Source organism: Equus przewalskii, chromosome 13, assembly GCF_037783145.1.
Source record: "Equus przewalskii isolate Varuska chromosome 13, EquPr2, whole genome shotgun sequence".
NCBI lineage: Eukaryota > Metazoa > Chordata > Mammalia > Perissodactyla > Equidae > Equus > Equus przewalskii.
The window spans coordinates 55,347,438-55,372,997 of NC_091843.1; the positions used below are offsets into that span (position 1 = coordinate 55,347,438).

The following is a 25,560-nucleotide window of genomic DNA, read 5'->3' on the forward strand; positions in this document are numbered from 1 at the left end:
TCTTTTCACTGGGTCGATTGTCTCTTGGGAATGTGACATTTGTGTGCTCCAGCTTTAGGAGCTAAATATACTCTGGAATTGTTTCTAAAATACCGCACATTTCCCCGCTAAGCAGAAAATGTGTCCGCTGACCAGTTAGCTGAGGAAGAGTCAAGTGTCCCATGCCCTTTTTACTTTGGCCGATGGAAAAAAGACCAGTGAGCAAACGAGCCCACAGCTGTGCTTTGCAGCTATGTTGACCATGACTGGGCTGGTCCATTCTTTGTCCCACCTCATCCTCCAAACAGTTCCACATTTCCAGAGTATGTTTGCTTGCCTTTTTCTTTCTTTTCCTTGCTATGTCTTTCATCTTGATTTAATCCTGTGCGTCCCTCACATTCTGTCAAAGCACTGTCCCTCACCTTGCAATCTAACCCCTTCTGCTACCATTGTTCTTAGCCTCCCCCTTTCAAAATACTAGACTCAAGCCCTCTGCCCCCCTGTGGAATGTTCCAAGGCTCTTTCCTTCTACACTGTGAGTAGCATTCTGATGCTGTATGTATATAGTCACACTAACAAAGTGTGAGAAGAGACCTGCAAAGCACGCAGAAGCATTATCACAGAAAATGAAGCAATTTTCTCTCTCAGTAACTGGCCTTGCCCTTCATTACCCTACTGGCCTTGTCTAATGTCTCTTGTCTTTGCTGCTTTTCTTTAAAATCGCGTGATATCTTTCGAGCCCCAGATTCATTAGTGAAAACAGAGCCAACTGCTCTGTTTTATCTCTGGGTCCCTAGATGTCTGGAGCCTGTAGACCCAGCCCTTTAATCACCAAGTTGATAAATTAGATGCAGCCCTGGCTACTTCTTTCTTGGTTTTGCCACATTTAAAAATATATATTATTTATTCATCCTATAACTATTGAGGTGGTAATGAGTAGTTACAAAGAGGCTCTAATTACATATGAATAAGAAAGAAAATCCAGTTTATTTTTAGATCTGGCTTGTCTCCCCTCACCCCCCTTCCCACAGCAAAAGAAATAAGAGCTTTCTTTTTTAGGTTAAGCAATCGTAAGAATTAATAGCCACTCTTGTGCCTCTTGTTTCTGACCAAAAGTAACAATACTATAAAACCCGATTTCCAAGAAGACTGCAAGATATGTGAGGAAATTAGCCATGTACCGATCTGCCAAGAGAACTGGTAGCATCAATATAAAATGTAAATGCTGACCGCTGCTGCAAGGACACAAGAATAAATCAGAACACAAGAAAATCCCCTTCTTCAGACTTTATTTTATAGAGTTCTTGTGAGCTCTCAGAAAACAGATAAAGTAGTCAATATATACAAAGATGTTGCCATTTGATTGGAAATGCCAGAATTGTGGTATGCTTATACATTTGGGGAAATCCTTAAAGTGAGAGATTATCACTTTATTACATTTAGTCAAGAAGATATGCTCATTACAGACAAGGAAAAGAAGTAGCGACAGAATTTAAATTAGAGATCAAATGAATAATTTAAACTAAAATGTACAGTAAATGTTGAATAATCAATGTACAAGCTATTTGTGTAAGCAATTTCTAGTTTGGGAAATAATATTCCGGTAAGATTCCTAAGATCTGTAAAGGTAATGAATATATTGTCCACACTTCATAACCATCCTGAATGGAATTTTATAAATCACAGTTTTTCAATAATCCTCTTTATAGTCAATTATATTCCTCAAATACATCATAGCTTACAGTAGTATTGTCTCCAAGTGGGACATGCAGCAACCTACATGAGATGATTTAGGTGGCTTGGGGACACGATGGCCTTGAAGAATATTGAATCATGCGGTGGAAAGTTACTATGCACTTTTCCTTTCTCTTTCAGTCTTCTTGGTTATGTCAAGGCAAAAGTCTCAATTTGGTGCTTTATCATTAACAACTGCCTCGACTTGCTACTATTCCATTTTGACAAGAAAGAGAAAGATTAGACCAAGGGTTTTGCCTTGCCGCTGAAGCTAGCTGGAATTAACATTGTTTTGCTTTCAGTTACTATTATTTATTTATTTATTTTGTTTGGTTTGGTTTTTTTTTTTGAGGAAGATTAGCCCTGAGCTAACTGCTGCCGATCCTCCCCTTTTCGCTAAGGAAGACTGGCCCTGAGCTAACATCCATGCCCATCTTCCTCCACTTTATATGTGGGATGCCTACCACAGCATGGTGTGCCAAGCGGTGCCATGTCCGCACCGGGGGTCCAAACCAGTGAAACCCGGGCCGCCGAAGCGGAATGTGTGCACTTAACCACTGCACCACCAGGCCGGCCCCCCAGTTAATTTTATTTTTATGGTTAATTTCTACCTAGGAAAAGTGACACTTTTTTCCATTTATAATAACGATATAAAGTTTCCATTTGAAATACATTTTAAAGGTAATTTGAATAAAATATTAAGTAAATAGTAATGCAGAAAGTATGGGGATATAAAAGTACTAAGGAAATAACACGGTAGGTGAGACTGAATGGATCATTGAAATTGTAGCGTCGGTAGTTAAATAACTAAAGTTTGGGTAACTCTGGCCTAGAGCAATTAAAAGAGTCTGGGGAGGATTAAGCTACTACCAAAACTTTTCTAGCATTTGGAAGAACAAGATTTAATAACCGCCACACCTTCTGTTGGCTGGGTTCTGAGTGTTGCAATTACACGATCTAGTCTCTTCTGATTTCTCTTCCAACTACTGAGCTTTGTGATTGGGAATGAGAAGTTTAGTCAAGTAGGAATTTAGAGTAAAATGGATTTCGACTAAAAAGAAATTAGTCATTCTAGGCTTGTTAAGCATCTGGCAAGATTTTTCTGCAGACCAGCAGTGAGCATCCAAGTGTAGACTTGTAGCTGGTTATTACCCAAATTGTGGCCGAGGGAAAGTTTACTTTCTGCACTCCTGCTTCCCGGCTACTTCTCTGATCTCTGTAAGGACCTTGTGCTACAGTGTGTTCCCCGGGCCTGGCAACAACCTACACTTGACCCTTCGTACTCTTTCCTCTCATTCAAACTTTACCTATTCTGAGTCACAAACCCTCAGAGCCAGGTTTTCTTCATTAACAGGCTGGGAAATCCAATTTTAGGTGATTATAGTTGATAACAGAACCTGGCCCTGATTGCTCTTGCTTTTTAACAATTTCTGATGCTTAAAATCTAACAGATTGGGGATCTTAAAGCCCTCCCGTTCTCCCAGTGGGGAAAGTGATTTCTTGGCTCCTATCAATGTAGGTGATCTTAGGGACAGAGAAAATTATTGCTAATGACAGTAATAAAGGAAGAAAAATAAGCTTCTCTTCTTTTCCTGACTCCTAAACTTGGGCCGAATCTTCTCTGCCATTTCTTCAGTAACATTACCATAACAAAAATGTTTTCTGAGGCGTCTCAAGCAAAATTTATTACTGGCTCCGTAGCACAGTATTGGATGCCAATAAGGAGTTAGTGGCTATAATGGAGATAGACACAGTTCCGGTCCAAGAAATATCAAACCGCCAGACACACGAAGCGCACATAGACTGGAAAATGCACCAGAAAGCCTTTACTACCACCATTGTCTTTGTGAACAAGGCAAAACCATGCACAGCGGACTTTAGAAAAAGATATTAGACAACTGAAGACAACTTAGCTGAACACATCAAGGACATAGCACTTGGAATCCGTTTTTCAGCCCTTTGCTTTAGTCCTTTCCTCAGTACCAATATTACAGCGGCCATATATCACTTGACAGGCAGGATGAAGGAAGTAAGGATTTTAGGTACACGATTCAGACTTAAAATTTTTGTAGAACTGCTGGCCAACTCAGACTTTTTTTGAACAGCTTGAGCTTTATTTCACAAAAACTAAGCCCGTGGTAATTGGCATAGCTTTTATTAGTAAAACCTGTAGTATCCCAGCCATTTTTAAATGTGAAGGTAGAACAGGACAGTCTCGGAGCAGAATTCGGAGAAAGGGGTTCTGTCTGATGGGGAGGACAGCTAGTGGGAGGGACAAGGGGCTCCGACTTCCACCTCACAATCGACAATTCACTGAACCAGGTAGGAGCACGCGTGGCCAGGGCCCAGGAACACTGAGATGGGGACAGATTGCTGCTGTTCCATCAACCCTTTTAAGTTAGGGTTCAGTTAGTTCTGTTTTTGAGGGTTGAGGAAAGGTATCCTTCAAGGTTCATAAGAAATTTGGTATCTACTTTACTGTTGTTGCTGACAATGAAAAATAAAAGACAATTCTTGAAATTTAGTCCATTAGTATTTCTTTCAATTTGTAAACTGTGCTATACTTGCCCCACAAAGATTTAATATCATTTTTATTATTCTCTGTTAAACTATTTTAAACTTCAAAAATCTAGAGTGGGCCTAAAAGAATATTTGTGGGAATCATTAAAAGCACATTATTTGTGGGGAGAAGAGTGGGGTTACTAGATAAAATACAGAATGCCCCGTTGAATTTGGATTCCAGATAAACCATGAATAATTTTTTAGTGTAAGTATGTCCCACATATTGCACGGGACGTCCTTATACCGAAACATTGTCGTTTATCTGAAGTTGAAACTTAACCTGGTGTTCTGTAGATTTATTTGCTCCCTGGCAATCCTGTTGAAGAGGCTGCTGTAACTTATTTAGGGAGAATATAAGATCTAATTTCTAGATTACATTTGCTCCTTAACTCTTATCCAATCTAGGATAACCCACATAAGAGGAACGAAAGTAAAAATTCCATTCTGTGACAAATATTAACATTATAGTTAATTTCAGAGAATTAGCACTAAAAGTTATATATGTGTTTGAAATGTGATAGAGTAAAAGATTATCACTGAATGTAGGCTTTCAAATGCCACTTTTAAGTGAGGAAGGCTTAGAAATCACTGTTCCTAAACAAGGGCATGGTTAAAACTATTGATTCTTTCTGATTTTTATTTAACCACAGGTTTTTTATCAATTATGCTAACCATTTGTATTTTTTTCTTCTTTAATTATATGGCTGCCTTTTTTTTTTTCCATTTCTGTGGCTTTGAAGGGGATGAGCTGATATCTAGAAAGCACTAGAAAATAATAGTTCAATAATGGTCTCAATAGCCCTAGGCTCAAAGAAAGGCAAAATGGCAACCTTCCTTCATTTCTTTCTTCATGCGTACAACGGACATTCAGCAAACAAGTGCTAGACGTCAGCCTTATGCTGACTGTTTCAGTGATACTGATACTGATCTGAATTCAACATTAGCCCTGCACTCAAGGAGCTCACAGTTCAGCAGGGGGTACACACAGGTGACCTCCTGGCTAGCGATGGGGCAGAGTGGAGTCTGAAAGCTAGAGACGTAAAGGAAAGAGGAGCGGGCAGGACACTAAGATAAAGGGAGACACAACTCATTCCAAGTTGGGGGCCAGGGAAGGCCTTGCAAAGTCTTGAAGGATGAAATGGGGAAGAAGGCCATTCCAAGCTAAATAAGTGACACGACCAAGACATGAAGCTACGAAAGTAGAGAGTATAATGATAAAGAGGTAGGTAGTGTGCTATGACTAAAGTGATAAAGTATATAGAGGCCAGAATGGGAGTTGAGATTGAAATGATAGTCTGGAGCCTTAAAAGTCATGCTAAGAGGTTTTGGCTTTAGCTGTAGTCAGTGGGGCATAGGAAGGTAGATGGGTGGGACAGAAGGAGGGAAAGACAGAGATGAAGAGACTGATATATGATAGATAATAAATTGATTATTCAATCTTATTACGTTATTAACTACATATGCATGATAAGTTTGGGAAATAAAATTTTGCAACAATCTTAGATCGGTTTCTACCCATCACTGGCATTTTCCTGGTAGATGCTCCTTGCCAAGCTAAGAGCTCTAGATTAGGTAAAGCCCCAAGCAAGCTGAACTCCAAACTTGGGCTTCTCTGTCACTTCAGTTAAAACACTAGGGTTGGGAGCTGGCCCCAAGGCCAAGTGGTTAAGTTCACACACTCCACTTCAGCGGCCTGGGGTTCACCAGTTCGGATCCTGAGTGTGGACCTACACACCGTTCATCAAACCATGCTGTGGTGGCATCCCACATAGAAGAACTAGAATGACCTACAACTAGGATATACAACTATGTACTGGCGCTTTGGGGAGAAAAAAAAAAAGGAAGTTTGGCAACAGATCTTAGCTCAGGGCCAATCTTCCTCACCAGAAAAAGAAACACAACAAAAAAAACACTGGGGTGAATGGCACATGGCAGGCTTTTCCTCCAGAACAGATTTTGACATCAGGGGAGACTACTGAGAAAGAAATGATAATATCATCCAAGGTGGCAGTATTTATTTTCACTATATTAATATTTCTTTGTCACCTACCAGAAAAGGAATCGATTTGCAGTCTCTGGCATTTTTTCTGAAGAACCGAGAAAAATGATATTGTGAGGAGGTCAGGCGCTGGGCTCTCAGCTAGATGATGTGGAAGTTTCCATGTGAGCATGCATGTGCTGGGAAGAGGGGCAAGCACTGAGAAGCCCATGTGGAAGGCTGTAATTGTTCTTTCAGCAGTGCGGGCAGAGACGCAGATTTCATCTAATTAATTTTGTACCCTCTTGACAACTTGCTGAATTTATCTTAGGTCTTGATGAGATTATTGTGGAAAGGGTAGAAGAAAAAAAAAAGTTAAATGTCAGCCATGTAGAAAGCTGTTTCATCTCCCTGCCTGCCTGGATCTGCACACCAGTATTTGACTTTTCTTTTCTAGAGATGCCAACTAAGCTGCTTTTTTTACCTAACATCCATTTTCTCAAAAAAATGAAGGAGTTGAATGATGATTATGGAGACTTGAACTTTTTTCTTTTAAAATCAGCAATTTAAACCTTAGGGTATTTAAAAAATCAATTCACTTTCTAGAGGTGCTTCTTACCTTTAATCCATAGCCACTTTTTTAAGACACTTCACCGTTGACATCCATTCACTTTACCCCAGCCCTTTTCCCTCAGTCTCTTTTCTTCCATTCTCTCCTATCTTTTGCACAAAAACACACACAATGACTAAGTTTTCTGACAGCTTAATGGAACTTTCGAGAACTACAGGGACTTGATTAGGCACGATCTTATTAAGTGAACATCTGGAATAGTTAAAAATTTGCTCTTTAATTGGTTCAACTGCACTGTGTTCATCTAAAATTTGTTTTGTCCTAACAATAAAATTGTGAAGAGTCAATTTCTATTTGGGATCATGTGTAATAATGGAAACATGATATTAGCTTTGTTTCAAAACTTTCTTTCTGATAGCCTCATTTCCTGGAGTTTAAAAAAAAAATGCTTGTTACAAGTTTTACTTTGCAAACCTCACTGCTCCATAAACAAAGTGGTCTAGCAAGGGCAGACTAGTGGAACCCGGGAAATTGTCTGAGGACAGCTTCTCTTTTCTTGATGCTATACATGAGAAAGGCCTCAAAAGCCGCAAGAGTTGCTCAGAATACATAATTCATGCCATTGCCACAGAGAGAAAGAGGACAGAAAGGCTGTATTCACTCACTGGTCCCAGGGAGACACAGGCGGTGCAAGTATTAGGTAAAATCCTGCAAAGTGCCCGGGCTGCACTGCGGTCTGGAAGGATCCACACAAACCACATCATACGTCAATCCCCCAGCACCTTCCATTGTGGAAAGGCCCTGAAGTAAACCTGTGAAATGCAGTTGGATATATTCACATATCCTGGGTGCACAGTAGATGAGATCTTAATCGGTGTCAGAAAGCTAATTACGGGCAGTCTGGAGGTTTGTCATCCTTAATTAATACTTATTAAGCTCTTGTAAGTCCAAAGCCTAGAAACCATCTTTGTAAAGAGATTCATTTTTAATGGGATAATAGGAATTTCCCACTCCAATTATTTTTAAATTTCATATTTTTAAAAGGAGGCATTCTTTTGCAAATATGTATCTGCAATTACATTTCTTCATTGAAGGCAGGGGCGGTCATTACGAACTGTATAGAAATAATGGAAGTTCAGTGTAGCCACCAATGACACTGCTTTATTAGGAGGGAAAATGGTCTGAAGAAATTTATAGGGCAGCAAACTGCATTTCACCTAACCTTTTGGACATATTAAAGCCTGTCATTTCCAGTCCTACAGCCTCTTGTTATTCATAAATAATAGATAACGCTGGACACTATCATCTGACATTTGTTAAGGTAATAAATATACCCTAAGTGCTGATGGGTCTTGCACTCCATGATTTAAAAGCACACAGCCAAAATTTAATGTAACTTTTTATGTCTTATATAATTCTATGGATTTGCAGATTCAGTTCAACTCAGCAGATCTGTAAGCACCCAGCTCCGTTGAGTGCACTGTTGTGCTAGGCATTTTTATTATTATAAAGCAGGACCTTAATTTGGGGAATGAAACATGAGCTCAGGTCTCTCCTTCAATCCAGAAACATAAGGGAAAGAAATCTTCCTGAGTTTCTTATTCTCTTGTCTGATCATGCAGGGGAAGGGGGAAAGATCCTCTGAACCGTTGTCAAATGTTGCTTGACGGCTGTGTGTTGTTTGAGTAGAGATGATTTTGAGGTGACATGAGAAGCAGGCCAGATGCAAAGGAGGTTGGTCTATTCAATAGTGGGCTCCCCCTGAGATTCTTCTGTTCCTGGGACCCAGTCCTGTCTGCGCTAACCCAATCCAGGACATATCTGGGCTCTGTAGTACCAACCACCACCTGACAGCCCCTGTGACAGAGATGGGGAGCATCAGAGATTCCCCTCCGTGTCCCCATGTCAGGGCAAATAAAGAGACCACAGGCATTTTTCCAGCAGCTTTTGGCTCTAGCAAATTAAGTTGAGGCTGTCACAGGAGCTAATAGCACAGTGTTTTAGGCCATATGTCAAGCTTTTGTCAGGTACCAAGGGAAAGTGTTAGGAATTTGTCTTTCAATAAAATCATATCAATTTTACATTATTTGTCAGAATATTGTAACCACAGTAAAGAAACTGTCACACAGGGGCTGGCCCTGTGGCCGAGGGGTTAAGTTTGCATGCTCCACTTCAGCAGCCCAGGGTTTCACTGGTTCGGATCCTGGGCACGGACCTAGCACCGCTCTTCAAGCCATGCTGAAGTGGCGTCCCACGTAGCACAGCCAGAGGCACTCACAACTAGAATATACAACTATGTACTGGGGGCCTTTGGGGAGAAGAAAAAGAAAAGATTGGCAACAGATGTTAGCTCAGGGCCAATCTTTAAAAAAAAAAATATTGTCATACATAAGACCCACTAAAGACTCATAGTTTGAACACCAAAGAAGACTGCATTTATTTATTTAATTTACAAATCTTTTTGAAAATCTTTTTCGTGTCTGAGGTTGGACTTTAAAGCTAAACACCTAGATGTATTTTCTAGAATATTATTCATGCCATTTAGGGCAGTGCTTCTCAAGCTTTAGTGACTGTAAGAATCATCCGGAGGCCTTGTCAAAACACAAATTTCTGAACCCTGACTGCAGAGATTCTAATTCAGAAGGTCTGCATAGGACCCAAGGATTTGTATATCTAACAAGCTGCAGGTGATTCTGATGCTGAGTAGCACTGATTTAGGACACTTTCCAAGTTGCTATGGGCTATCTTATTTAAGGTCATTCTCCAAGATTTTTTTTTTTTGAGGAAGATTAGTCCTGAGCTAACTGCTGCCGATCCTCCTCTTTTTGCTGAGGAAGACTGGCCCTGAGCTAACATCCATGCCCATCTTCCTCCACTTTATATGCGGGATGCCTGCCACAGCATGGCTTGCCACATGGTGCCACGTCCGCACCCGGGATCTGAACCACTGAACCCCGGGCCTCCAAAGCGGAACGCGCACACTTAACCGTTGCGCCACCAGGCCCGCCCCTGTTGTATTTTTAAATCCTTATTTTTCCACTCTTGCTAACACAATTGAACCTTACCAAAGTATTGCATTAAAACGGTCTATCTTGGACCCTGTACAAGGCAGGTAACTTGTCAGAAATTCTAGAAACGCTTCCCTTGCATTATTAATTGAACATTAACATTTTCCTGTACAGTGCCGAGTTCTTTACATGCATTCATTTATTTAATCTAGTTAATCCTTCCAACAACTCTCATCTCATAGCCAACACTACTGGGGCTTAGAGAGATTGAGTGACTTGCCCAAGGTCACACAGCTAGTTAGCTACAGAGCCAAGACTTAAACCAAGGTCTTTATCACCTCAAAGTTTATGTTCTTAACCAATAACACCCAGCCTCATCTATAACCCAGATCCCAAGAACCATATTTCTAGCAAGTTTAAGTTGCCTGTTTTAGGAGTACTCAAACAGACCTGTTTCCTGCTATTTGTAATCAAAGCACTGCAACTATTCCAAAGAATTACCTGAATTTCACAATTTTATAAGGAGATCCACTTTCCCATTTTGTAGCTTTGAGGCCTCATGAGAGAGCAAAGGAAGGAGATGGGACCAGGAAGCTGGAAAATAGAAATGCTTTGTCTGGTTTCAGAAATTACTTAGCTGTTGGTTCCCTGTCTTATTAGAGAGAAAAACCTCAAAAAGGAGGAAAATAGGCCATGCAAATTCTGCTAAAACTTTGCCCATCTGAAATACTCATTACTTTTACAAAGACACGTGACACTTCTAACACATGGAACCACAGACCAACATTCCATGGGCTGGCTTTGAAAAATTATCAGTCCATGCTCTGGGTGTAGCTGTCCCACTGGCAGTGTCAGGTCTAAAACAGTGGTGCAGAGGAAGCACAGGGAACCAAGCCCTCCCATTGGCACAGAGGGGGAAATGAAGCTGTTTCTCCTCCAAAAAATAGGAAATCGAATGAGCTTCATGCACCTTCTCCCTTTTCTTCCTGTGATGGCACCCCAACAACAAAATGCATCAGTTTCAAAGGTGATAGAACTGGAAGTGGATTCATCTGCAGACAACCACAGTAAGCATTATTTCAATGTGTGAGTTTTAAAATAGCTTCTGAACTGAGGATATTAAACAGCCAGGAAGCTGCCTCTACTTTGGCATGGTCAGTCATTAACTTGATACATCTTGAAGACCACAGCCCCTCCCACTACCTAATCTTCAGCCTGCCAGGAAAAAAAATTGAAAATAAAAGGAAAGTTTGAGTTATAAACTCTGAGCCCATTTCTATGGCTGCTGGCGTTTCAGTTTATTCCTAAGCCATCTGGTTCACATTATGCCCTAAGACAAGGAGGCTGCTTCCTGCCGAGATAACCACAGAGAGCTCCCATTGCGCTTTCCGTGCGGTCATCTCCATAGGCTGGGGTGTGGCTTTGAGGATAAGCTGTCTCTAGTTAGGGTTTTTCCCCAATGTGTTTTCTTCTCTCCTTAGCAGGGATTACAGCGGGCCCTCTGTGGTTAGCGGCCGAGATGCTCGGCCCATGATGAGTTCATTCATTCATACAGCCTTGCAGGACTGTGAGCCTGGCATTTTGTTGCAATAAGATTTTGAAACAAGAAAAATTGGGTTGTTAGATTCCATTCACCCAAGTTGTTATGAGGATTTCAAGGAAATTGCAGGCTTGTCTTACTATAAAGCAGAATCAAGAGTCTATTTTTAGGGGATCATAGTCCGGGGCTTTTCTTGGTGTTTTGCCATCTTTCTTGGCTCTCGGACCCAACATGAAGCCCACGCTGGCTCGGCCATGGAGGAAATGTCCATCCTCCTTCTTGCCTTTGCATATTTCGCTAAAGGACACAGAGGGGCTTTGTAGTCTTTGTGGTCACCGGGTCCGCTTTACACAGATGCCTATTAATCACTTCACTATGGAGACAGACACATCCATCATATCACAGCAGCTCCGACACAGGCAGGCCAGTGAACAGGGGCGAGAGGGGAAAGAACGCGCTTAACCATTTCGAGGGACCGGCTGCCTAGGTCTCGTACACTTAGCAAGGTGGTTGGGGTGGGGATGAGTAGATATCTCCCTTGGTATTGAGTTTAATAGGTGTGAGTGATTTTATGTATTTTTGTTTGTTTTGCTTTATTTTTTGATGAGACAGAGAACATCTCCCAGCTATTTCTGTACAATATAGGGGATAAGTATAGTTAAGGACACAATTTTAATTTTAAAAACAGTAATAATAAACTCAGGTAGACTAGCTGTGCTTTTAACACAAAGATATTGACTCTTTGAAGCCAGTAGTTTTTCAATAATGGATTCAACATAGAGCACAGTAAGCTGAAAGTGAGCTTTCTCAGGCAAGAAGACGCTTGAAACTGCAGGTAAATTAACTAAGAGCTTTCCTTCCAAAACAGACATGTCTTCTAAATATCTTTTTCAGTCATGCAAGGCTTTTCACAGCCTGCTTCTAAATGATGTTTAGCTCTCGTTCGTACTTTTCCTCTACAGGTACTCATTCATGGATGCATTCATTGACTATTTATTTAACAGGTATTTACTGAGCACCTTTATGCCTGGGGACTCAGCAGTAAACCTCTCCCTCCCAGAGCATTCTAGAGCAATCTAAGTGAGAAAAACAAACATAAAGCCGGGGTCCTAAGAGTGCCGATTTTAGGATAGAGAAGGGCACAGCTCTGGGGACACCTGCAGAAGGAAGCGCTAAGCTAGCCTGCGGGAGTTTGGAGAAGCCTTCTCCATCTAAGCTCAGACCTCTAGGAGAGGGTCAAAGGAATGGGAGGTGAGCAGGGATATTCTGGGCAGAGGGAACAGCCCGTGTGAACATCCAGAAGCCAGAGAGAGTGTAGCAGAGTGGCTGGTACCTGGAGCATAAGAAACTAGAAGGGAGTTAGGCCATTGAATACATTGAATACAGCCTTCATTTTCCTTCCCTCTGTGCCTTGGTTCTTGCTCTTTCTACTTCAGCTAACATCTTACGCATCCTTAAGGCTTAGCTCAAATGTCACCTCCTACATAAAGCCTTTGCCCATATTGAAGCAGAAGCGATGTATCTCATAATACTTCCAGACTTCGGATGTAGTACACCTGTGAGTACCTGCCTCCTCCCCTCCTGGACCACCGGGTTTGTGCCTCCTTCACCTTTGTCTCCCCAAAACCTAGCACAGTGCTGTAGTCCATGTTCAGTAAATGTTTGCTGAAGGCAGCCACAAAGATTGTCGAGTCAAAACCTTGTTATACCAGGAGAATGATGGTAAAGGCACCAAGAACATCACAATCCAGCCCTGAGTTAGGAGAGCATCTTTTCTGAGGTGTGTTGTCCTAGAGCCTGGTGCTGGGCTCCCTGTACAGACTAGGCAATTGTAGAAAACCCATAAGCAGGGCTACCAGAAACCTTTTTTTTTTTGGGGGGGGGGGCAGGGTGGCATGGAGGAAGATTGGCCCTGAGCTAACATCTTGCAAATCTTCCTCTTTTTGCTTGAGGAAGATTGTCACTGAGCTAACATCTGTGACAACCTTCCTCTATTTTTGTACGTGGGATGCCACCACAGCGTGGCTTAATGAGTGGTGTAGGTCCACCCCTGGGATCCAAACCCACGAACATCAGGGCACTGAAGTGGAGCCCGTGAACTTAACCACTAAGTCATCAGGCTGGCCCTCAGAAAGCATTTTTTTAATAAAGAATTTGATGTCTGAGATTTCAAAATGCATTGACGTGGTCATCATAGGAAAAACCAAAACTCTGTTGTTTGTTTATTTTGTTTTGTTGGTTTTTTTTTTTTTTTTTGAGGAAGATTAGCCCTGAGCTAACTACTGCCAGTCCTCCTCTTTTTGCTGAGGAAGACTGGCCCTGAGCTAACATCGTGCCCATCTTCCTCTACTTTACATGTGGGATGCCTACCACAGCATGGTGTGCCAAGCAGTGCCGTGTCAGCATCCGGAATCCAAATCGGCGAACCCCAGGCCGCCAAGAAGCAGAACGTGCGAACTTAAGCGCTGTGCCACCAGGCCGGCCCCAAACCAAAACTGTGTTGGACATCCTTTATTTTACAGTTGATAATTGTTCTTATTTTGAATTACATATTGCGGAGTCTGGATGGCAGGGTTGTTCATAATCTTTTCATTGCTTCAACCTCTAAAGAGCTCCAAAATGTCCCTCTGAGACCTCCCTCTAGCATCCCTCCAGCATCTGAAAATTCTCTCACCTCAGGAAAAAAACAAAGCATGGAGATTCTATTCTTTCTGAATTCTGCCAATTTAAGGCATGATTTCAGAGAACTCCCTAAGCCCTCGTGTGCCTTGCTTCCTGCAATAGGAAGGTGAAGAGAATAACCATTTAGCACCTCATGACTGGTGAGAAATAGCTGGCGGTTAATGAATCAATGCAAAGGATTTTTCAGATACTGTTTTCATTACTAATGCCCCCTTTTCACTTGGTGAGAGCAGAAGGCCCAGGGGTTGGGAGAGGAAGGCATTTCAACACCCTGGGTGGAGAAGCCAGCTCTGATTTCTCCCTCGACAATGGGAGGCTCCCTGGGGAGGGAGTATACCACCCTACAAAGGCCCTTCTGCTCCCCCAGGGTTTCCAGGCAGCCTCTGAAGCAATGATGTTCATCCAGCTCCAGCCCTGTGCTCTTTGCAGAGATGTATTTGTTTAGAATTATTCAATTCCACTGGAGCACTCACTTGTTACAGATAACCCGTTTAGGGGCTGGCCCAGTGGCCAAGTGGTTAAGTTCACGCGCTCCACTGCAGTGGCCCAGGGTTTCACTGGTTCGGATCCTGGGCGCAGACATGGCACCACTCATGAGGCCACGTTGAGGCAGCGTCCCACATGCCACAACTAGAAGGACCTGCAACTAAGATATACAACTATGTACCAGGGGGATTTGGGGAGATAAAGCAGAAAAAAAAAAAATAGATTGGCAACAGTTGTTAGCTCAGGTGCCAATCTTTAAGAAAAAATAAATAAATAAATAACCCGTTTACCCTCATCATCTCTTTGGAATTATCTCAGAATGAATTTCTTTTCACTTTTAAAATAGTTTCTCTTATTACTATTTTGAACAAATACTGAGCACCTTTACAGATTTCTTTTATCTAATGGATGTTAGTATGATTATATTCTGTCATATGATTGGAATCATAACTTGTTTTGTGACTTTGGAAGCAAGGTTATAGTCACTCCAAGATGACTTGCCGAGCTTAGAAGTCCATTTAAAAATATCTCTATAGGGGCTGGCCCCGTGGCCGAGTGGTTAAGTTCACGTGCTCTGCTTAGGCAGCCCAGGGTTTCACCGGTTCGAATCCTGGGTGTGGACATGGCACCACTCATCAAGCCATGCTGAGGCAGCATCCCACATGCCACAACTAAAAGGACCCACAACTAAAAATACACAGCTATGTACCAGGGGGCTTTGGGAGAAAAAGAAAAAAAAATCTAAAAAAAGAAGAGGTTTTGAAAAGAAAGATTTCTATAATGTATTATAAATCCATTTATTTAATAATCACTTATTAAGTACCCAAATAAGAGCCCTGGGAATGGTGAGGGTTATAAATGCATATAAAATATGGTCTCTGCCCTCAAGGAGTTGAGTGCAGGATTAGTCGTTCGCTAGAAGCCTAACTAGAATCGCTGTGTTTTGTGCAACACTTCCCGCTTTGTTGCGTTACGTATTTCAAAATTCAGGACCAATAGGCAGCCCTGAAACAGAGGTATATATTCTCTCATGTTACCTCAACATATCATCCCTTTGGCAAAAATTTGGACAGCACAAGGTTTGAAAGTGGAAATAAGCAGTCTGTCCATCTGCCCGGGAGACCCACAGCAAATGGACTCCAGGGGAACAGCTGTGACTGACTCTACTCTGAAACCCTCCATGAGCCACAAACCCACCACTTCTCTGTTGGTGACTTCTTTTGACCTTCAGATTTGTCCAGCAAACTCCAACATTTGAGCTCTTTCTTATTCATTATTTCATTTGATGCTTGTAACAACCCAGTAAGGCATTAAGATTAAGTGTGTAATGTAATCATTACAGATGAAGAAACTGAGGCCCAGAGATGTTAAGTCACTTGCCAAAAGGTCACTCAGCAGCAAATGGAAGCCTAAGACTCCAGGCCTTTGGAGATCTCTACTGTTTTTTGTACCACTGCTGGCCTCTCTGACAAGTCTGGTGTGTTCAATCCTTCACGGTGACCAATGCCACAAAGTTGATTAATCATTTCCACAAATGCCCCTTTGCCCTTTTTCATGACATAAGCAGAAAGCTTTAAGTTGGGAAGCTATTTTCCAAAAATAACTTCCAACTTCTTATCTTCAAGACTGCACTTTCAACTTAATCTCCGATCTGCCTCTCACTTTGGACAGGGGTTTCTGAATTTGCACCAGAGGATGAGGGAAGCCACCTGCTTCATGGTAGACATCTCAAGGCTGAAGAGATGCAGAAAGGGTTTTAAGGGCACTATTTACATAACAAAATGAGCCCTGGGAGGGGAGTGCTGTCTGAAACACCATTTTTCTCAAAGGTCAGACCCTGCTTGATTTGTTAACAACCAAAAACCTGAACTCAAATGTCATCCACTAAAAAAACAGGAGTTTTTCCCAGTGAAAGTGCATGTGGTTTCTATGAGTCTGTCTAATCAAGGACATTCAGACATGAAAGAAGGATATTTGAGAGCTAAAAGTAAAACTAAGCAGCATGGATAAACTTGAAAATTTTGTAGATTTCCTGATTAAACAATGAATGAAATAAATGGATTGCTCTAGACTTATTCTTTCCATGTTCCTCTTAAACTGAGAGGGCAATTTAAGTTGCAAAACGCCAGTCAATTGTAGATAGCTACAAGAACACACTTATGAGGAAGACGCAGCCCCCATAAATATGGTTGCCTGGAAGGGATCCATGCAACACCCATTGCTATGAAAAACTTACCTAGTAACCACCAACAACGGTGGGGTCAAGCCTGTGTTAGACCCCACTGAGATCACCAAGTCAATGAGGGAAATTAAACCCATTTTATTCACAGGTGTACATTTTTGTGCTATTATATGTAGGTGGTTAAAAATGATGCTCAATAGAACCCCATACACAATCAAAATTGAAAGGAAAATCAGTTGCTATTTTAGCATCACAACAAGGAAATGGAAATTTAAGGAAGAAATTTTCATTAGCACAATTCCTTGGTGACTAGGTATTAAAACATATTTGAATGCAAGACACCCACTGTTTGGGGAGCTCCACGACATAAAAGGTGTGAGTTATAGCTGAATTTCCTGCTGCTTTTTCACTCCTCAGTTTCTACCCCTTAAAAGTTCATGAAGATAAATCTGGAAATATTTGAAAAGTGTCACATTTGGAAATTATTCAGTGCCCTCCCATCTTGCATACACTTCCCCTGGGGTGAAATTGCTTCATTACCAAGGGCATTTGTTTAATCACAGAATCTTTGTTTCTTAAGAGAGATTTGCTGCTTCTATTTATTCCCCACCTGAAGTCGCAACCCTTTGTCACACGACAATCATTTCCACAGCAACCAACCGTGAAGTCACAACAGTTTAGAAAGAAAAGAGAAAAAGAGAACGTTATCTTCTTCAGGCTAAGGTTTCCGAGTTTGAAAGCCATCGCTTCACTAATCAAACTATTTTAGCAGAAAAACCCCAGGACAGAGCTGCACTTCTGGGTCTCAGCGGTGGCATACACAGCATTTCAGCAGAAGTTTAAGGGTTGCATGTTGTGGTTTGGGAAGGGGTGGAGATTTTTATTTCATTTCATTCGAATTCTGGGCCACTGATATCTGCCAGTAAAATATATTAAACATATTCCAGAAAGAGTTGATTTAGTAGATGAAAAATGGGTCTCCCGAGACCAGAGAAGGTAGATTTTCTGTCTTACTATCGTTTCCATAATAGGAACAATGTTTACATTTCCTCAGCGCATGCTGTGCCTCTAATGTATTCATGTTCTTTCACTCTCCAGAGGCAGGAATTGAGGTATTTGAGATTTTATTTTTTAGCCACCACATCAGGCACTTAGGATCTGACAATGGTGATGTGTATTCTCACTTGGTATTAAAAAATAAAAGCTTCGGTGTTTGCATTAGATTAGAATCTCTCAGCTTGGTGGCTGATTAAGCAGGAACAGGAGAAGCAACTTTCCTCGGAAACAGCATCTTGGTTAATGTAGTGTAAGATTATTGACGGGTGTAGTCACATAATTTTTATTAAATTGAAGAGATTAGCTCTGCTGAAGAATCTCACCGTGACAGCAAACTCTAGCTGTAATAATGAGACCTGACACTTCTCAAACCCACTACAGGGCCCCAAATGGTCTCTTTTTCTAAATAGTCTTTCGGTTCAGGTAAGGGAAGAGCTTCATTCAAATATTCGGCATATTTACCTGTAATTGAGTGTGCCTGGGTTTTGGGGGGAGGTTTTTTTGGAAGGGTGATGCAAAATCAGCATAAATATTTGTAATCTGTGAGTTTTAGCTATTTTCTTTCACTGTAAATGACACACACTACCTTTCCTCCAGTTGCTTGAAATTTAGCTTTTCTCCAGACAGAGGCCATGTGCCCTCAAGGAAGACCCTGGAATCCTGGAGTGCGGTGCTATACTTTCATTTTTAATGTGCATAAAATTGCTGCCTCTTCCCCCAGACTCAGTATATCTCGGTTATCTGAATTGTATGATGGGAAGATTGAAAAAAGATAAAGAGGGAAAGAGGGATAAATTTTGGAAACGAAAACTGTCATATTGCACCGAGTGAAGCAAAGTGGAGAGAGCGTGTGCTTGAGAGAGTGAAGGCCACTTTCTCAGAACACAAAGAAGGCCACAAATGAAGCCTGTTTACATACTTCGCGGGGGGGGGGGGGGGGGGGGTTGGGACGGATTAATTAGTTAATGTTTGGCAAGCTGCGCCTTGAAGACAAGTTAGGCAGAGGTGCTATTGTCACTTATTAGTGTTATTAATTAACAGGGTGAACGCCAAACAAAAATAAGCCTCGCGGTGTGCTTTCCTTTCTTAACACCATATGCCATGTCTATTGCAGGAGTGATACGGGAAAGTTACCTCAAAGGCCACGACCAGCTCGTTCCTGTCACCCTCTTGGCCATTGCGGTGATTCTGGCTTTTGTCATGGGGGCCGTCTTCTCCGGCATCATCGTCTATTGCGTCTGCGATCACCGGCGCAAAGATGTGTCGGCCGTGCAGCGCAAGGAGAAGGAGCTCGCCCACTCGCGCCGGGGCTCCATGAGCAGCGTCACCAAGCTCAGCGGCCTCTTTGGGGACACCCAGTCCAAAGACCCGAAGCCAGAGGCCATCCTCACACCACTCATGCACAACGGCAAGCTCGCCACTCCCAGCAACACGGCCAAGATGCTCATCAAGGCTGACCAGCACCACCTGGACCTGGCAGCCTTGCCCACCCCCGAGTCCACCCCGACGCTGCAGCAGAAGCGGAAGCCCAGCCGCGGCAGCCGCGAGTGGGAAAGGAATCAGAACCTCATCAATGCCTGCACCAAGGACATGCCCCCCATGGGCTCCCCTGTGATTCCCACGGACCTGCCCCTCCGGGCCTCCCCCAGCCACATCCCCAGCGTGGTGGTCCTGCCCATCACGCAGCAGAGCTACCAGCATGAGTATGTGGACCAACCCAAAATGAGCGAGGTGGCCCAGATGGCGCTGGAGGACCAGGCGGCCACCCTGGAGTATAAGACCATCAAGGAACATCTCAGCAGCAAGAGCCCCAACCATGGGGTGAACCTTGTGGAGAACCTGGACAGCCTGCCCCCGAAAGTCCCCCAGCGGGAGGCCTCGCTGGGCCCTCCGGGAGCCTCCCTGTCTCAGAACGGCCTGAGCAAGCGGCTGGAGATGCACCACTCCTCCTCCTACGGCCTTGACTATAAGAGGAGCTACCCCACGAACTCGCTCACGAGAAGCCACCAGGCCACCACTCTCAAAAGAAACAATACTAACTCCTCCAATTCCTCCCACCTCTCCAGAAACCAGAGCTTTGGCCGGGGTGACAACCCGCCTCCCGCCCCGCAGAGGGTGGACTCTATCCAGGTGCACAGCTCGCAGCCGTCTGGCCAGGCCGTGACTGTGTCAAGGCAGCCGAGCCTCAACGCCTACAACTCACTGACCAGGTCGGGGCTGAAGCGCACCCCCTCGCTAAAGCCGGACGTACCCCCCAAACCTTCCTTTGCTCCCCTTTCCACATCCATGAAGCCCAATGATGCGTGTACATAATCCCAGGGGGAGGGGTCAGGTATGGAACCAGCAGGAAAGGCGAGGCGCCCGCTCAGCTCGGCAAGGTTCTCAACTGCCTGAGGACCCACCAGACCAGGATGGCCGGCAAAGCCCAGGACGCTGGGGCCTCCTCTGGGACGCGGGGTCCTCTCCAAAATTGGGCCGTGTGGTTTGGTGAAGGTTTGCGGCGCGGGACTCACCTCCATTCTCTCCCTTCACTCTCCCCCACACCCTGCAACAGGTCGGACTCACAAAAGACTTAAATTATCATCACAAACATGAGCCAAAAGCACATACACACCCACCCCCACACACACATGTGCGCGCGCGCGCGCGCGCGCACACACACACACACACACACACACACACACACACACAGAGGTGAACAGCAACTGCAACATTTTGTCCATGACTGCACGGGGCGCTGCCAGACTGGGCTAGCGTTCTGACCTGCAAAACACAAATACATTTTAAAAAATCATGAAAATGAAAAAGACAAAAAAATAAAGAATTCATTGATAATTCTAACTCAGACTTTAACAATGGCAGAAGTTTACTATGCGCAGATACTGTGAAATGCCCACCAGTGTTACAGCTTTCTGTTATAGCAGATTCATGCCATGTTGGGCAACTATGTCATAGATTTCTGCTCCTCCTCTCTTTTAATGAAATAACGTGACCGTTAACGCAAGTAACTCTTTATTTATTGTTCACCCTTTTTTTCCTTAAGGAAAGGACTCTTCCACATACCACCCTATGAACAGCTCTTCAGAAAGCCCCTTGAAAGTTAAACTATTTAACGTGAAATCCATTAACTGGAATAATTAAGTTTCTTTATTTTTACAATAAATTCACTGAGTAAATAAGTTGGAGCTGGAATTCTGAGCTTTGTGTTTGAACTGTCTGATCTCTAGCTCAAGGAAAAAGGAGGGGAATGTTTGTTTAAATCTACCGGTTGATTGGCTGGTCAGGTCTCTGGCCTATAACATGCAAAAAATTAATTGGTTTAAAAGTCCTTCCAGATCCTAACTTCTAAAGCAACCAGGAGAGGAACTTTCAAAATGGCGCATCCGTGTCCTGTTGCTGCCAACATGGCTTTGTCAGTGGTTCCTACTTTCTGTGAAGGCACCAGCTTGTGATACGCCATCCCATTTCACCTTGCATGTGAGACAGCAAACAAAATCCACAAACGGTGTGAACTAGTTAATATGCTGGCTGCTACCTTGCATAAATTAATGGTTTGATCACACGGGTTTATCGTGGGGTTACATCTGTGAATAGCCTGTTTTCCACATGTAAATTTGTGCCTTACACCCTGAGTTGTGTACACTTGTAAACTGTCGTTATGAGAAGGTTTTTCCCCCTTTTGAAATAAATGCAGATATTTATTTAACCCTCCCTCCCCCCACCCCCATTCCAGCCTTCTGGAAGATGAGCATCCAGCAGATGGAAGAAGAATGCGGTGGTGATCCTGCAGCCTGGGAAAGCTGGGCAGCAGCACACCCTCCAATTCACACTTCCTTCTAGTCGTGCCAACTCCAACCACCCTTGGCCATGCTGTCAGGCGTGGACCCCAGTGTTGTGTGTGGCAAATCCCCTTTCTCCCTCCGGAGCTCCCTGTTTCCCTTTTATTCTCAGATCATTTCAACATGGTGATATCCTCTTTAGCCCGCAGAAAAGGGACTAACTGAATGTCCCAGTCCTCATTTCTGCCATATCCCCTGGCTGGAGAGCAAGCTGTGTGTGGTTGGGCAGGCACCTGGGAGGAGTCTCCAAGCCGTGTGCTCAGCACCTCCATGCAATGCACACAAAGAAATGACATGGAAATAGATGCAGGCAGGCTGGTCCCTGCTGTGATTAATGAGTAACTCCAAGTACAAGGCTGACCACAATGGATGCTGCAAAAACGTTGACTGGGGCAAAAGATTTTTAATTTCTTTATCCTTTTGTCGTTACTGTTTGTAGGGGGGTGGGGTGGGGCGTGTGTTTCCCCCTTGGTTTGTTTTCGTTAAGCTCAAGCACACAGGAGGGACTTTTGTTTACTCTATCACGAACAAAAGAATTGTCAACATACTGTAAACCATGAGCGTTGTTGTTGGTTGTTATTTTTTTTTAAACAGTTAAACAGTAGAGTGACTGGTCTCTTTGTCTTTTTTTATTTCCAGTTTTATCTTCTGGGTTTAGTTTTGTCTTTTAAAAGAAACTTTCCAAAAAAAGACAACTTTGGACAATTTTGAGTTGGCTGGTGAAAAAGTGGCGCCTCCGTAATCAGCGAGACCTGGGTAGCGAGGGCAGGAGCACACCCTTTTGTTTCAAATGTCCCTTGCAGTTTTGCTGTTGTTCGGGGCAGGTTTTTGTTGTTTTTGTGTTATTTTGTTTTGTTCGTGGAATCAATGTTCACATCCTGTGAACTCTGTACCCTGAAACCATGAAGTCTTTTCTAGAAACCCAGATAGTGTTTTTTCCCTTGGATTTTCTTTAGAAATGCAGAGCATAGGAAGGCAATGGGTGTGTATCAGCCTGCTGCCTTCTCCCCCAATTCTGACTCCTAAGAGTATTGACGGTGCAGCGCCCCCTCTCGTCTGTATGTGGGCATCATTGCCTCAGCCGTGTTATGGAGACCTGTGTCAGAACTTCCATCCTGCCTCCCTACCTCCCACGACCCATCACTTGCGGTGTTAACACTAAAATGCCCACATGTATTGAGCTGGTCTTCTGCATTTAAGTATTGTTCCCCCTTTTCTTTTTTTCCCCACTGTGTTTGGGGGGAGGGTCCGTAAACCTGAGTGTGCCTTTGCTTTCCACCCTTGCTAGACACTGGTAGACGCAACCAACTCAGATTTATATTTGTTGTAAAGCTGTAAAAATATTGTGATGTCACCAATTTTCCTTCCATCTCCACATCCCCTAACATCTGATTCACGACTTAATGTATGTTGTAAAAAAGAAAAAAAGAATCGAAAAAAAGGGAAAAAAGACAAAAAAAGCAAGGAAAAGGCTCTTTATTACTTAAAAGTAATAAAACAAGACTTCAACATTATCTTTTGTGTGCTGAATGCTTTTATTTATCTCTTAATTTTTCCCTTTTTAACCCCCACCCTTTTGGGGTAGGATTACACTCTTTTTCTCCATCTTTGTTTGGCTTCCAAAGCACAAATAACAATGTATTTAGACCCATTTGTTTGTAGTACCCACACTCTGCCCCCCTCCCCCCAATTATTGATGTGTTTTCTCTGCCTGCACCCAGCCTGGAGCAGGAGTGTAGCAGAAGCCACCGGTAATTAAAAGGCAGAGCACGCATTGACTCCCTCTATTCATTTTATGCATTTCTTTTTATGGGCTTGTTCATCATCAAACATTTATGGTAGGCTTGATAGTTTAAGAGATCAAGGCTAGGATTTTAGTATGTAAGGTCCACTAAAAATAGATCCTTGCACAGATGTGACTTCAGCCTTTTTACATATTAATAAGGTGGAGGGTGGCGGATTTTACTCCTTGTTAGCATTTATCTCTTGTAACCCAGCAGACGCGACTGGAGGTATATTGGGATGCAGCCCTGGAGTTTTTATTTTGCAGAATAGCGTTATGAAATGCCTAGATCAGGTTTTTCCCTCCAGGATATTTTTAAGATAGTTATTTAAATAAGTCCTCAGCCACAGTGTTTTACTTTTGACCTTGTGAAATAATTTTTTTGAGTGTTTTAGGGTCAGTTTGAGTGCAGGAAGCTGTGGGTTGGGCCTCAGTTCACACCTCTAGTGATCTAGTACCTTTTGATAAGTCTCTTCCAGTTGTGTTTCTTGAATCCCACCCTATGGCACCATCAGGCACAAAGTCGACTAGAAGATAGTTCCCTCCTCCTCGTTTATCAAGAGAGGTGGGGACAGCCTCTGTAATTGCCATTGGGAGGTAGGAAGAAAGTGCTGAAGCAGTGTCCCCAAGGTTTAGGGCACGAGGCTGCATTTGAGCTCGCTCTTACAGAATGAGTTCTCTGGACAGCTAGCCCAGGAAGAAGGGATAACTCGTGCCAAGGCCCCATGTGTGCTGTGATGGGGAAACAAAAGATTTAGGGGTCCCTGAGCAGGGTCTATGACAGAGCCTGGTGGGGACAAGGCTGGGAAAGGGGGTTGGGGCCAGAGCAGGACGGCCTTGTTACTAGGTGTTAGAATTCTAGCTGATGGGCAGTGGAGCCCTTTGGAGACCATGAAGCAGCAAGTGCACATGTTTGTGCTTCAGAAGGCCACCTGGCAGTCATGTGGAAAATGGATTGGTCCAGGGAGAGGCTGCCGGCCACAGGGCAAGGTGCCAAATGGCATACCAAGTTGGTAGGAGCAACACAAGTAAGCTCTACATCCAATTTCAGATTCTTTAGGAAACACAACTGAATCAGCTCTGTGACCCTCCCCTCTTTTTGCCAGACAAGAGCTTCCTTCCGCTTGTGTGACTAACAGGTTTGCCCTGCCCAGTTATACCCAAATGTAAACCTGAGAGAATAGCCAACAGCTAGTCTGACTCTTCCATTTTAAAAGATGGGGAAGCTGAGGTCCATCGAGTGAAGGGATTTGCCCATGATCCTAGAGCTGATGTAGAGCAGCTCTTCTGAGGACAAATGCATTATCGCTTACCCACATTCATTCACATCATTAGAGCAATACTAGCTAGGAAGAGCTGACACCCCCTCTGCCGAGACAGCATCTCCTTCTCGCTCAGTTGACTGAGTGACAGAGGAAGCCCTTCATACACACCTCACCCTTCCCCAGCTGGGCATCCCAAATGCCTTCATCTGGGCCCAGGCAAAGGGTGGGCTGAGGCTCCGATCACACTGGTTTGAAGCCGACAGTCCCTGCAGTGCAACCTGATACTTGGTATGGTGGCTTTTGCTGCAGTCAGCTTTGTTCTGGTCTGGTGGGGAGGTGACAGAGGCTGAGCAGGTGCAGCCTGTGTTTTAGCTTGGGCCCCAGGGATGTCCCCGCTCAGGCTCAAGAAGTGTCTCAGATAACCCAGCTTTTTAATTGTTGTGTTTGCTAGCTTGCTAGTTACAGGCTTGGTGGCTTCTGCAGGGTGATTTTAGACTGTTGGCCCTAAGGAGTGGCTGCCCCAGTACAGCCAACAGGATAGGTGTTTCACGGGGCCAGAGCTGGCATCTTCGACCTGTCCGCTCCTGAAGTGCTATGTCAAGTAAACACAAATTGGTCTTGTTGTTCAGCCTTGTCAGTTGGCAGGAACCAAACAAGATGTCCCAGAACCATGGTACCTAGGTTTGACTGCCTGAACAAAAGCTCTTTCAAAGAAAGTCATTCCACAAGTAGAATAAAAGTGTCAGAAAGGCACCTACAATTTCAGACACGGGTACATTTTGCTTGAGAGAAAGGAGTGAGGGGAATTTCAAAGAACACTTTAGTAACAAAATAACATGATTAAGAGCATAATCCTTGTCCTGGCTGAGCACTGCGACAGCTGGGTGCTGGGACT

General features: G+C 43.5%; 1 protein-coding gene across 11 annotated transcripts in view; it reads left to right on the top strand.

The window, feature by feature from the left end:
* SEMA6A (semaphorin 6A) overlaps positions 1-23,131 on the top strand; it is a 126,856-nt gene extending 103,725 nt beyond the window's left edge. For all 11 annotated transcript variants that reach the window (XM_070569500.1, XM_070569496.1, XM_070569504.1 and 8 more), the window contains one exon: positions 18,893-23,131. In XM_070569500.1, coding sequence (XP_070425601.1) covers positions 18,893-20,091 — 1,199 coding nt within the window. In that variant the 3' untranslated portion in view covers positions 20,092-23,131. The remainder of the gene's footprint in view (positions 1-18,892) is intronic.
* Positions 23,132-25,560: the final 2,429 nt, after the last annotated feature.